We start from the raw sequence: 14193 nt of genomic DNA, 5'->3' as shown, positions 1-14193 counted from the left end.
TGTGCCACAAACCTAACTTGTGCTGTAATAGACATAAATGTTGACTAACTCTTAAGGTTGATGTCAATGGCTAAAGGCAAAACACCAGCTAGTAAAGTGTAGTACTAATGATTGTTTTTAGGGAATTTTTTAAATTAACTCTTCACTCTAAATGTCAATAAGGAGGTTTCTGGAATTAGTGGGATAAGCTCCTTACATGGCAAACCTGTACAGTGACAGATACAATTACCTGTATTCCTCCAAGGTACATCCTGCCAGTCAGGTAAATGTTTAAATGCTGAGCTGTCAGGCAGCGGGAGTGGAGCATTGATATGAAAGTACCAAGGGAAAGCTAATTTTGGAACTCACTGTAATAACGTCTCATCTATTGTATACTAAGGAGTGGCCTAATTTTCTAACAATGAGACTTTGTGTTTCTGTGCAATGGAGTAAAACTTCTGCATTACAGACCCCATTTAATGCCATTAGGCCAAACCTTTCATTGTTTAGTGCAGTCACCTTTTCACACATTAAAAACTAAAATACAACATAAACGTCAAGCAAAAGAAGGTTTCAAAAAATATAAATTTTATTCCAGCTTATTTTTACATTTTGTAGAATAGCAAAAGTTTTAAATTTATACACCTTAATTAATAACTCTGAAATATATAAAACAATGTATTTATATTTATACATGTGAATATAATTAGATATAAAAATATGAATTACTGTATAAAACTGTTGATGAGTAATTGGCTACCACAATGTTGTTCGTTGCTACAAGAATAAAAAAAAACGACACAATTATTTCCCTGTAACAATGAACAGCTTTTTTATTGGACACCTTTAAAACAGGTGTTGAAATGAATGAATGCCCCGATAACCATGTTACCAAGAGGTTAACAATACTTTATCAATATGAATTATTAAATAGTAATCTGTATATTTATAAAACATTTACAATTTGTATTCTAGAAAAGAAAAGAAAAAAAAAGGTATATTTCTACATGTAATGCTGGTACTGATTAAAGGTAGGGGCTGAGAAAACATCTGCACCACATTGGTTTTTCAGCTAAAAAACATAACACTTACTACAGACAGGCCTGGCTGACCTAAAAGATTAGGACTTCTAGTTCATCAGCATCTAAAGTGCAGAATGTTGTCTATCCATCTACATGCTCAGGGGCTTAACTAGGAGAGGCTGGGCCCCATACAAAATTTTGAATAGCCCCCTACTTCCATTCATCTTTAACATTAAACACCAAAATGCACACTATTTTGTGCATGAGGCATCAATCTGTTAAAGGTGTATTAAAAAGTAGCACTGTCTGACCTGAATGTTCCAGGCAATTTAGAGCACTGGAGGATGTGCTGCATATACTGTATGCAATGCTGGACATTCTCAACTCTTGACTGAATGTGTACTAGGTGGGTCCCCCCCTAACATTGTGGGCTCTGTAGCTGCTGCTGTGGCTGCTATAGTGCTAGTTATGCCCTGTATATGCTACTGAGGGACCCTGCTAAGACCTGTGGAACTTTCATTCTTCCTAACAAGAGCCCAAAAATCTACCAATATCACGAGAATCTTATGAGGAGCTTGAGATTGTAGGTTTCTAATGCTAAACTATGTTCATAGCACCCATTGACCTCAAATCTTGTACTATAGAAACTTAGCTCTTCTGAATTCTATGAAATAAATAGCAGCAACACAGGACAACCTAAGCCTAAAAAGTAAATTTTATTTTTCCATAATAACCCTAGGTTGGCCATGAAGATTTAATTTCCTACAGTGTACCGGCTTTTCTTAAATGATACAGAATGACCACCTTGGAGACTGTAGAGCATGCAATGCAGTACAAAGGCGGTTTGCACACTACTGTCATCTTTAGACAAGCCAACTCTACAGTCCTGAACACCACAGAAAAGAAAATTACAGTTTTAGCCTGATCCATTCTGGTAGAATATATGTGCAGTACTGGAAAAAAAATGAGTAAATGAAGTTTTTATGAAAACTATTAGTGTTGCAGTGCCTACAACAGCTGGCCTTTCATTTGAAGCCATACTGCTAGACACTATAAATATGAAATACTGAAATTATAGCAGTCTACACAGAGACTTGTTTCAACATTATGTAATTTTTTTTTTTTTGAAGTGAGCAAATTCACAAAAAGTTGTACCTACTGGACTCTGATACAGGTCAATGTGTTCTAGTTGAGCGCTGTTTGTATATACAGCCTCTCAGCAGCATCAAGAGGCTCATTCAGAAAAATACCCAGCTTAGGCATTAATTATTGCTTAAATAAAAGGCGTTTGTTGTGGTTACATATTTTTCTACAATATGGACAAAAAGGCAGGAAAACCCCTTCATAAAATCAAGGGAAAATATAAACCCCTAAAACAGAGTTTAAAGCTAGTTGATATGGCTTCAGATATTTATCTCCAAAAATTTACATGATGTTTTCTCTCAACAGCATCACAATGGAATAAAAAGAAATGCAATAGAAATGTGAACACAAAACATTCTGATGTGCCTTTTCTGGTTCCAAATGGTTTTTCATGAGATTTCATCAAAACAGTATAATCTGTTCTTAAAACAGAACATAAAGGTAAATTGCTCTAATCCTCCAATTTGTGATTCAGAGGAACAATATAACCGATATAAACTAGTACCAAATATAAAAGTAATAATTACAAATTCTATTAAAATAGACTTGAAAAAATTCAGATGGCAATATCCCTCTGATCAGTATGGTGGTGAAATCTTGCAGGACAAACCAGGCAAGAAAGCCACCAACAGTCTTAATAGCAGCAGTTTGATCTTTTTTTTTTTATTGCATAGCTTGATTACCAGGAGTGATAATGTGGTCTCAGAAGACTATTCTCCAACTCAAGCACCATCTTGTTCTTATAGACATTGACGTTGAATATGTTGAAGTAGGTTATTGTCTCCAATTTTTATCAATTCTTTGATAAACTGGTATACATCTACCCCGTTGATCCACATGAACTGGAGTATCCGATGATTATTTGCAATTCAGGATTACATAGTGGTATTATGTGTAAATGTTCTAGGTTCTGTAGCAAGCTGGCTCTTGTCCATCAAAACTAAGTCACTTGCAATATAAATACACAATATTACATATATACAATGAACCTGAATACATATAGTGGCCAGAAACATTCAGGAAATACGCTTCCATTTTTTTTGCAGCAGACATGCTTCTCCTTAAATTCTTGTCACAATAGAATTCTGCACTGATCTCCTATGGAACCATCTATGGTACTGCCCATTTTAATAACTTTCCATGTTGATATTTTGAGGATTTCCATTTTATCTCCATTTCTTTACATACATGTGTCTTGAAAAGATCACCGCAGTTCATGTATTTTCCATTTTTATATTCCAAGATCCATAGCTCAGTGGCTTTATCCATCCTCCAAGAGCTTAAGCCATGAGGTCCCATTTGCTGTATAAACCTTCACTTTTGAACAGCAACGGTAGAAGATTCCTGTAACTTGCGTCAAGCATGTGCTTAACATGCTCTTTCCACTTTGCAGATGATCTTCTCCTCATATAATGGCAGCAACGCATCCTCCTCAGATATCTCTTGAAACACAGCATTGCATTCAAACTCTTGGCTCTCCTTTTTGAAGTAATATCTGTAAACGATAAGTAGGATATTAGCGACTGACAAAGGAATCCTGACATTTTCTTTACAGTATCTGATCAGACTCCAGACATGATACTTACTTGTAACTTCCTTTCTTACTGAGCAGATCTTTAAATTCTTGCAAAGTCAAGCTAGGTTCCTTTGTTCGTATCATGTAAGGAATTCTTTCTCCACAGAAGTAGTAGACAATTGCTAAACCTCCTTGCCCTTGATCACTATTCATCTTTTTTGCAGACTTAAGCCTATAAGAAAATTAAAAACATTAGAGTAGATGTATGAAGGTACTTAATCTAACACTAGAAGCCAGAAAGCTTTGATATATTGGTATGAGCAGCACTTCATTCTAAAAAACGCATTATTATTATTATAGGCTTTTTTTGAAGCTGTATGTGTCTTAAAGTACAATCAGTTCTGATGCATAATAATGGTCACTCCACACTGGCCATGTAGAGCAGAGGTTCCTAACATTTTGAAAGACACTTAAATATGACATATGATATAAGCTATATATGAACTACACTAAATAAAAGGGAAAAGGCCAATTAAAAATATGGCTGTGATCAATAACTACCAGCGATATGGTTTTGACCCTAGTTTCAAGTTCTAGCATAGCATTGCTATGTCTGGTGCCATGTACTATTGAGCCAGTCAGCACAGAGATCTACAGTATATGCGATTCCAGAGAGAATTTATAATCACATTGCATAAAGATACTTACTCATCAGACTTCATTGTGGAGAAGCCAGAGGATGGTACGTTCTCTGCAGCTTTGCCTTTTTCTTTAAGTGTTGCAGACTGCACGCACCTTAAATACAAAACAATAATTTTTTAGCTTGTGAACCCAGATAGCTATGTGAAATTCATAGGAATTATTTGATTTTTATCTTTGCCAAGGTACTTAAGTGTCATCAGGAAATAGGAAGTGTCAATAACTTATGACTTTACAAAGTTCTAAAATGGAAAGGATGCACAGAATTCGAAAAATATGGCTGTCCACAGGTTGTGTGGGGTTTTGAAGCTCCATTCACTTCAATTGAGCTGAGCTGCAGTACCAGACACAACTCATGGAGAAAGAACTGACCAATGTTTTTGGTCACCAAGGCTAGTTTGTCAAGTCATATCTAAGTAAGGGAGAGAGCACCTTAATAAGTGTGAGGAGACTTATAGGCCATACATGCTCCTCTGGAATTCTGGGAGGGAAGAAATGCAAATGAGCTCTTAACAAGCTCTGCCTCTAATGCCACCAGATGTAAGGCACTTATCCTATAAGTCAATGTTCAGCTCTTAAAATAAGCCTTGAGACACTACTTGGATATTAAATAAGCCAGCACCTCATCTGCAGACAGCTGTTTCAGGCTGATTGCCCCTCATCAGTGCAGAGCAGAGAGTACTGGCTTAACTGGGTGAGAGGCCTGTGTCCAGGTAAGAGGGGAACTAACTCTCCTTAGGGAGATAGCACCTTAATCATTGTGAGAAGACTTATAAAACATGCAGTTGTGGTTGATGAAAATGAAGTGAATGAAGCCTACATGCTACTGCTTTTCTGTTATGAAATAAAATATCTTGTTAACTTTTGCCTCATACGATAAGTAGCGCTATATACGGTAAGTACAAACTAATAGGGCATATAGACAGGGGATTCCTTTATGAGATAACCTCTCAATATAGTTAGCTAGATAATTATTTCTATGCAATAATAAGCATAAGACTCAGTAACTTAGCAAAAAAAACACAACACAACAACACAAACACATTGACATATGACTAAAGACCAGGCAATTATATATCCATGGACATACTCAATAGACATTTACCTATTCTTATGAAGTTTAGGAACTCTTTTGTCTTCTACCAGTCGACGACGGGCTTCTTCCAGTTGATCCAGGGTGTTTGGTGCAGTAAGTGGAGGCATAGATGTATCCTGCAGGAATAGATGTGCTGGCTGTGATGTTGTGCGATGGCTTGTTTTTTTCACTTCCAAGCTGTGGTTTATACTGTAATTAAGAGGATAATAGAGTCATGGTTTTTAAAGTGCTCTATTAAACATATTTTGTATATTTGGGAAGCATACCAACAATTCTACATATTGCTACAATACATACTTCCTACAAAGTTTACATTAACTCATTGTAGAGGAAAAAAAACTTCTCATACCTTGTGTTTGTATCACGATGATGTTTTTTCATCATCTTTGCACTTTCCAAAACCCATTGCAATACACTATGGCTGCGTTCCACTTCTTGTTCAGGTGAAAGTGGCGTGGTCAGCCCAATGGCGCTTGAGTTTTCATCATCCTGTTTATTAGATGGGAGAGACCCTTCTACTTTTCTGTAATTTCTTGATCCCTGTAAACTGTGAGAGATTACAGAAAAAAATATTTGGATTAGAATTTAAAATAATAATAATAATATTTTGAGAAATAAATATATATATTAAGACCAAAGGACGTTCTCTAATCAAAAGGATGCCTACCTAGTGGATCCCCTCTGTTCTATATTCTGTGTGACAGGTGTTTCCATTCCAGGAGGAGCCTTCGGTCTTAAGTGGGAGGAAGTAAAGCTTTGACCTTTGCCAAATGTTGCTTGACCTTTGACTTTTCTTTGAATGAAAGGAGACTGTGATCTAGGTGACAGATTTGCCGGTGTCTTCAAGACTCTTGATACATGGTCATCGAGGATGGATTGAGGGTCATCTTCAAAGGAAGCAGCTGGCAAAGCATCATGACTGGATGCAGGAATGTCATACTCAGGTTTATCTTCTTCCTATTAATATGAAATCATAATGTTCACATGGTTTAGTCCAGATATTTTCTTTAGCCCTTTTTTGATAATGTGACTGTTTTTACTTTGTCCTTTGAAATATATCAAGTTATTGAAGTAACTGCGGCTACTCCCGATTCCTTAGGCAGAACCTTGCCAAGAGCTATTCCAGTAGCATTCTATACTTCTGCATGCCTCAGCTTGCCATCTTGTCATACTGCCAGGTACATACTTGTATCACAGGCTCACATTTTCTACTTATGCCTGACTTAAAACTCCTTTACATCATATAACACAAGCAGAACAATATAACTTACTAAAACATCCTGGAACGCCATAGCAAAATTGGAGTGTCATTTCTTGCCTATGTTCTGTTAATATGCTTAGATGGACACGAGCACTTTTTCTATTCAAGGGGTCATTATGAAGTATATTTCTTACTATCAGCTTTTTAATAAGGGACCTATTTCAGAATATCTGAAAACATAAAGCAAGGTAAACTGCTTTCCTGGCACCTGAATATTGTACATGGCTCTTTCCTTTTTGGCTATAGATCAAACTAGTGCTGCAGTTGATCTACAGCCAGTCTATGTAGACAGGAAACAACAGTTGTCTCAGGGATCAAGGATCTCCATGACAGTCACATTTTTGGGCAGCTGAAAGGTTTATGCCTGGAGAGGACACAGGGATAAGTTTTTGATGCATCTGAACAAACTACGACTGTCTAAGGCTGCGTTCACACCAGTGTTTGCATTTTGGTTATTCTGCGCCATTATAGGTGCAGACCAACAATAACAATGAAACCCTAGAACTGTCAGATAATGCACATTTCCCAAATTTTTTATTGTATCTGTGCGAGAGTCCCTTAAAGGAGCCTCCAATGCAGATTTCAATAGACTTTATAAAACTACTGATCACAAGCAATGGACTATAAAACAAGTATACATATATTGACATTAAAGTCAATATCTATAGACTAAAAAGTCAGGTATTCTTTTTACCTCTTTTAACCTTTGTAACTTTTCCTCTAACTTTTCTTCTGCGTCCCTTTGTCTTTTAACCTTTTCCAAAGCTATGGTCAGTTTTGCTGCAAATTCTGCAGGATTGGTTGGCATCATTTCAGCTGGCGGACGCATTGTTCTCTGAAAGGGAAAAATAAGCACATTTATCACAAACCGCTAAAACTTTTTTAAAAGGAAATAGAAAAAAGATAATGCCCAATATGAATAAAGCAATTTAATTTGTATGGCAGATTATAATAGGGTTGCCCGAGATAATTTAAAATCCCAGACAACCCCTACAATAGCTCAAATAAAAATAAAAACAAGTGATGCTGATCCATTTCTGCAGCATCGTTCTCTGTGTTTTGGTCCTCCTCATGCTGTTTTTTTTTTTTTTTAAATAACAGCAGCGTTGACATGTCTGGATAGGGCACCTGACCACGCTGAGGACAGTGATTGGCTGCAGCAGTCATATGCCATATCCCGGCAGAACTACACTGACACGGTGACGTACCTGCATAAGGCACCTGACCACTGCAGCCAATCGCTGTCAGCTGTCTATAGCTGAGGACAGTGATTGGCTGCAGCAGTCACATGCCATATCCTGACAGAAGGACATCGACATGGTGACATGCACGGATTCGGCACGTCACCACTGCGGCAAATAACTTTCCTCAGATGCAGACAGCTGAGGACAATGATTGGCTGCTACAGTCAGGCACATTGCTGCTGCTATTGTAAACAAATAGCACAAGGAGGATCAGACTAGCACCACAGAATGGCGCTTGAGAAATAGGGGAGTAGCACTTATTTTTTTTAAGCCATTCTAGGCATTGTCCAAGAATGGGACAACCCCTTTAATGGTCAAAATAAGGACTATATACATGGACTTTGGAGGAATTGTACCCATGCAAGCAAGAGCCTACTGAGCATCTGTATTTATGGAAGTAAACATTAAGGGGGGGGGGGGGGGTTATAAAACTGATGCAAAGTAAAACTGTCTTAGTTGCCCATAGAAACCAATCAGGTGCCATCTTTCATATTTCATGACTCCTTTGGAAAATGAAAGGTGGGATCTGGTTGGTTGCTCAGGGCAATTAAGCCAGTTCTATTATACACCAGTTTGATAAATCTCCCCAAATCCCTATATTTTATGGAGGTATTTATCCATTTGAAGCATTGGTTCTTAAGGAGGATATTCCTGTAATACGGTGCCATACAGAGGTGTTACTGTGCTAACAGCATCAAACCATGATACCATAGGGACTCCATGCACCTCTGTATGGCTCTGCCATGTGCATGTGGCTTAACAAATATAGCTGTACTCCTAAGGGAAGCAAAATAAGCTACATGTGGCCATTTTATATCAAACTGTGTCTTAACGTAATGAACAAAAACATTTTTTTCATAAAACTTACAGGAACAAAAGGCAGAGGCACTTGACCATTGGCACTGACACTTCTATGGATTTCCCTCTGCTTGGAGCGATAAGGTGGGATTCCATCTCTGTTAAATAATATAAAGAAATATTTAGGGAATACATACAATAGACATGTAGCACATAGATATGATATACATCATGCTCTGTACAAATCATGAAGATGTAATAATTCTCCCTATGACATGTGAATCACTATTCTATAGCCATAATAGATGTTTACTTCGAACTAGATGAATATAAAGAGGTGACATAGGCCGAATATTATAGGTTCTCTCTACCATGGAGATGCCAAAGAGCCAAGTGCAGCACTTCTATTTGGAGCCATGCACTTGGCAACTTCATCAAAGTGAGCAGCAAATTCCATTCATTGTCTCCAACAATAGGAAGATAAAAAGCAAGAGGCCGCGTGTTTCTTGACCTGTACCCTCTGGCAGTCTACTTGTTGATAGAACCAAGGCCTGTAGGACCACCTGCCAAAGATGCCTATACATGTCCAAGCATGTGAAATTATAATTTTTGTTACATTTTCCTTTTCCTCTTAGAATGTGTGCGTATACACGTTATATTGATGTAGAAGGTCAATTATGCCAACTGAGGGAGACACATGCCCATTTTTGAAGATACTTACACACTGCTATCCGTTACAGACATACTGTCTTCAGTAAGTGCATCACTTGAAATTTCACTGTCGTTAATGCTAGCCGCAGGAGCAAAGTACCGATATACTTGTTCATTTTTGCGAAGGTGGGATCTATAAAAGTAAAAAACACAACTAGGAAGTTATGCTCATGACCTTTTTTTGTGACCTCTTCACCATCTACATTCACATGCAAAAACATATGCAAGACAAATGTTTGTAAAATGAAAAATATATTTGAAAATCTAAATAATGCGCTGAAAAAGCCACAGATTACTATAGCAAGCAATGGATGGCTGACGTGTTTTACAAGTTTTTTTTCTCTTCTTATTTTCTGACAAAAAAGTTGGCTTTGTGCACTTTTCTTTTTGCCATTTGGACAAATAAAAATCTACATTCAAATAAACATCTTCCAAACTGATGTTGCTAACAGATTTACTATCTAATCCAGCATAAGCCATAAAAAGAAATAACTGTTATAAAAAACAGTCATTATAAGATAAGAAGGCTTTGAAACAGCAAGGCATCTTGGGAGGGAGGGGGAACTGTAGATGGAGTAAAAAAAAACGGACCGCTTTATAGATGTGGTTCTTTGATCTCTGGAGCAGGGAAAGATTTTGTTCACATCAAAGATATGTGAGCTCAGGGAAAGGAATAACAGCTAAGTTAACCTTTAACACAAGGAGGAGAGGAACAGAAACAAAGAAATTTGCTGAAAAAGTTCTAGAGAACAAACATCAAAATAAGCCTAAATGGAGAAAAAAAAAAATCTATACCTAAAATTAATGCATCAACCACGACAGAGAACAATTTAATGAGCAACAGAAGACTAAAGGCAAAAATCACATATCTCTTAGTTCTCACCTTTGGCTTCTTGGTGGTATGCGTGAGAAGGCACGGTTTATTTTCCCCATGGTGCTCGAACCAACAGAAGTGTGGTGTAATCCATTATATTCCTCTTCCTCAGCCAGAGTTGGAAGTCCAGGTCCTGGGCTATCAGGGGTGGGACTGTCTTCAATAGCATGAGCATATTCCCTGCATATATCAGACTGCAAAAAAGAAGGAAAGGCCTCCTGTTCCATGGCTCTTTGAATCTCCTGTTGTGCCTGGTCAAACACAGTTCTATTCAGTTGTTGGTTTTTGACACAATCCTTAACTTGGGCCCGCGTGGATGGCTTTAAACGTCCTGAAACAGCTTGGCTATTTTGTACATACCATCGATATATGGCTTTGGCTGTCTTTGAGGTTTTGGGTTCTGTTGGGTCCATAGCTCTGAAGCCATTACAAGCAAACCAGAAACTTAAAAGATCCACTAGGCCTTGACCTTCCAGGTACATCCGAAAAAGTGTTGCCCCATCCTGATCATCCAGCAATAGATTCAGGGACCGACCCCATCGAGAAAAACGGGAATCTTGGGCTGCACAACCTTCTGCTTCTCTAACTAAATCTTCTTTGGGTTTCATCTGTTGTTCATAGTGCTGAGGATCCATTGCAAATTTTTCAGTCTTCATCCATTGAAAGAACAATAAGAACTTGGTTAGCTATGTATGCATCACCTACTAGTCAAACTGTACCTTAACTGTGAACAGGCCCTATTTCATAGGACAACTACTGTTACTATTACTACTACTGACATTACTACAAAAGGCATAAATCTTGCATGTTGCTTAACCATAAAATGCTAATGAAGACATTGACAGGAAATGGATTACCTTGAAATTTTTTGTCTCTTGGCCTGGCACCGGTGGGCGCAATGAAGTCTCCCTGAATATCCGTCCGGAGTCTGGAATACAGGTTAGCACCCCAGCAGAGCTCATGGCTGCCAAAATTGTTACTCCTGTTTGAGAGAAAAAAAATACACTTACCAAATGACTCATTGAATTCCGATATTTTAATATGACAAAAAATGTGGCCCTTTTTATATATTGATTGACATTGTCTATGAGTATAAAAAGTTAGCACTTTAAGGGGATTTTCATAGGATTCCACAACTGTATTATACAAAGAAGCCGTTAACACAAGAGAACTCTCATAGGATTCCACAATTGTTTTCTACAAAGGGGCAATTAACACAAGAATACTTGAAGGAAGGTTGCCTATAAGAAAGTAGATGTGGCCTTTCATATTCTGGACACACCTTTTAAACTCAGAACTAGTAAGGCATGTTGATCTTCATGTTCCAGTATCAATAGTTTGAAGTTATCTAAATATACTAAAGGTTTTTTTTTTGCTTTTAAAATGTCTGTCTGTAGTATATGTAAATTAACTAAGGAATTGATAAGTGCCCCATTCCAAAGTAACAAAATGGCCACATCACTTTCCACATGCCATCCACAATTAGGACAAGGGTCTTTTCTGAAACACAGCTAAAACAATTCACATTGTAAAAATTCAATTTTAAACTTGGTTTTCCTTTAAGTTGGTGTACTGAAGATTATCAGAGATCATGAGGCCTGCATCAAGAGAAGAATCCACTTATGACTACAGCCTATAACTCCTCCGGAACTACAAGGTTCTATTACAAGTAAATGGCCATCTGGGAACCATTTTCCTCCTTTTCAACATGACTTACGCCATACACTGTCGCCCTGTAGAGTTTTTCAAGAGAAATTATTCACAACAGGTGGGCCAAAGACTCTCTCTTCCCCAGCATACCAGAAAATGTGTCCAATATATCCAGATGTTTGAGCCGTTTTATAGGTACAAGTTCACAGACATTTGTGAATAAGGGAAGCTAGAAGTATTTCACCAATTCTCATGAAATCCTATACAGATGAGGCCCTTGCTGCCCCTTTTACTACAGAGAGCTGGGATGCAGATCACATAATACTTTATGCAACTCTCACATCTTGTTTTCTACTACAGAGACAAAGAGTTAAATTGCCTAGATCTGACCCCCAGGCGGAAAGTCTATTGATGAAGAGCTAATTTAATTTCAAAGTGTGACATTTGGAGGGGGAGGGGGGGAGGATAACATTTACTGCATACATTGAATACCTAACACTGCAGAGGACAGAAAAGAGTTTTCTATACACGTATGATTATTTCCCACAAAGGGATGTCTGAGGGAGATGAAACTGCCTCAAAAAGGATATTGTGATATAAAAACAACACATACATATAAAAGATACATCGATAGGTTCTTTAGACTTTTGTACAGCAGTTTGAGAAATACCACATATAGAGGAAAATGACTAGGTTTAACTTGATCACAACCTCTAGCCCACAATACAGGACACCACAAAACAGCTCATTAGCTTAAAAAGGATAGGACTACAAATGGAGAGGAGGAGGAGGGGGGGGGGGCAACTCCACCGCAGTATCCATTACAAACCACATGGAGAAAACTAATAAAGTTAACTAATAAAAGTGCACTCAAACTTCCAGGTATAGATTAAAAATCACCTATAGTACATTCTATATGGTTAAAAAGACACACACAAGGAAGAAAACCGCATGGTTGTAGAACCTAGGAGGCACAGAGAAGTTGCAGCATTAAAGTGATAAACATACCATACTCTCACAGCAGTTTCTAAATATATCCATATGTTCCCTGTAGCAAAGTGAGCACACTGGATCTAGTTCTGTCCCAGGAACAATCAGGGAGTCTGGGACCAAAGCAGTGGGGGCACCAAAGTGTTCTATTTCCAGGGCCACCGCCGGTAGGACTCTCCCTAGACACTTAAGGGGGTTTGACACTTAAAAGTTTGCAGAGAAGAGATTTACCTTGAGGTTCCTGACTCTGGATCACGATTCTGGAGGACCTTAGCTCAGAAAACAAATAATCCACTTGGCCGGAGAAGCTCGGTCATGGTTGCAAACGTTGAAATAATCCGAAAGTGGATTCAAGTTGCAGAAAAGAAAAAAACATGATCCAGTCTGGAAAAGGGAAGGGAAAAAGCCAGGAGAAAAGGAGGAAAATAAGCTCACACCTTCCTTGAGTGAGTTAGAACTGGAAGGATTTCTTTCCCTCTCCCTCCTCTCTCTCTCTCTGAACTTTTTTTTTTTTTTAATCAAAACCAAAAAGCCCTTTTTCACTCCCCCTGGGGACAAAGCCAAAGAACAAAGGGGTGTTATGGCTTTAATGAAACATCAGTGGAGATCACTGAAGGCTGCATCCTGGAAGCTCAGTAAAAGTGCAGCTCTGTAAAAACCAGTGAAACAGGGTGAAAAAAATCTGATTCCACTTCCTGGTCTCTTCTCGGCTTGAAATAAGACAAGATTTTTGCTTTTTAGACCGAAACGAGAGTCTGGGGATTTTTCCAGGCGATCTTTAGTCCTTGTCTGGGAGAGTGTATCTGCAAGGACCTGGGATTTCTGAATTCCTTTCTTAAAGCCAGACTCCCCCCTCTGGTTAAGAAAAAGAGTCCTTTGAAGGCAGCCGGACCAATGAGAGCAAAGAGTCTCCAGCAGCTATTCCTTTCATCCCATCTTCAAAGAGCCTTCAATCACATTTAACCCCTGAAGTGCTGCAAGGGAGGCATCTTGCAAAGAGGGGGGAAGGGATTAAACTTTTTTTTTTTTTTACTTGCAAAATCAAACTGTTCCAGAAGTAGATGAGCAGGCAGAGAAGAAAAAGAAAAAAAAACATAAAATAAAAGGAAACAAAATAAATAACACATTCAGAGCAGAAAATCATGTGCTGGAGAAATCACATGCACTCAACATTTGTGAATGATTAAGGAAGTTATTTTTTATGTTAAGT

At 38.1% G+C, this 14193-nt stretch overlaps 1 protein-coding gene across 1 annotated transcript; it reads right to left on the bottom strand.

The window, feature by feature from the left end:
• Positions 1–2529: 2529 nt before the first annotated feature.
• On the bottom strand, positions 2530–13823 carry LOC121003056 (axin-related protein-like). The gene is made up of 12 exons (XM_040434614.1): positions 13215–13823; positions 11201–11325; positions 10353–10993; positions 9480–9602; positions 8829–8916; positions 7411–7551; positions 6123–6412; positions 5805–6002; positions 5465–5644; positions 4369–4455; positions 3731–3892; positions 2530–3639 (listed from the first exon to the last, which is right to left on the bottom strand). Exons 2-12 carry the CDS (start codon positions 11303–11305, stop codon positions 3513–3515), a joined length of 2142 nt encoding a protein of 713 aa, XP_040290548.1. The 5' UTR covers positions 11306–11325; positions 13215–13823; the 3' UTR covers positions 2530–3512.
• Between the last annotated feature and the right edge of the window lie 370 nt (positions 13824–14193).

The sequence above is a fragment of the Bufo bufo genome, chromosome 1, assembly GCF_905171765.1.
Source record: "Bufo bufo chromosome 1, aBufBuf1.1, whole genome shotgun sequence".
Lineage (NCBI taxonomy): Eukaryota > Metazoa > Chordata > Amphibia > Anura > Bufonidae > Bufo > Bufo bufo.
The sequence above is the reverse complement of the archived record's forward strand: the minus strand, read 5'-3'. Positions and strand labels throughout refer to the sequence as shown.

Excerpts from the sequence above, each read along its gene's own strand:
- LOC121003056 (XM_040434614.1), bottom strand. The coding sequence starts at position 11,305 with ATGAGCTCTGCTGGGGTGCTAACCTGTATTCCAGACTCCGGACGGATA. Across the intron at positions 9,603-10,352 it reads ATACCACCAAGAAGCCAAAG|ATCCCACCTTCGCAAAAATG; the intron begins GTGAGAACTAAG and ends TTACTTTTATAG. Across the intron at positions 8,917-9,479 it reads TCTGTAACGGATAGCAGTGT|AGATGGAATCCCACCTTATC; the intron begins GTAAGTATCTTC and ends ATTATTTAACAG.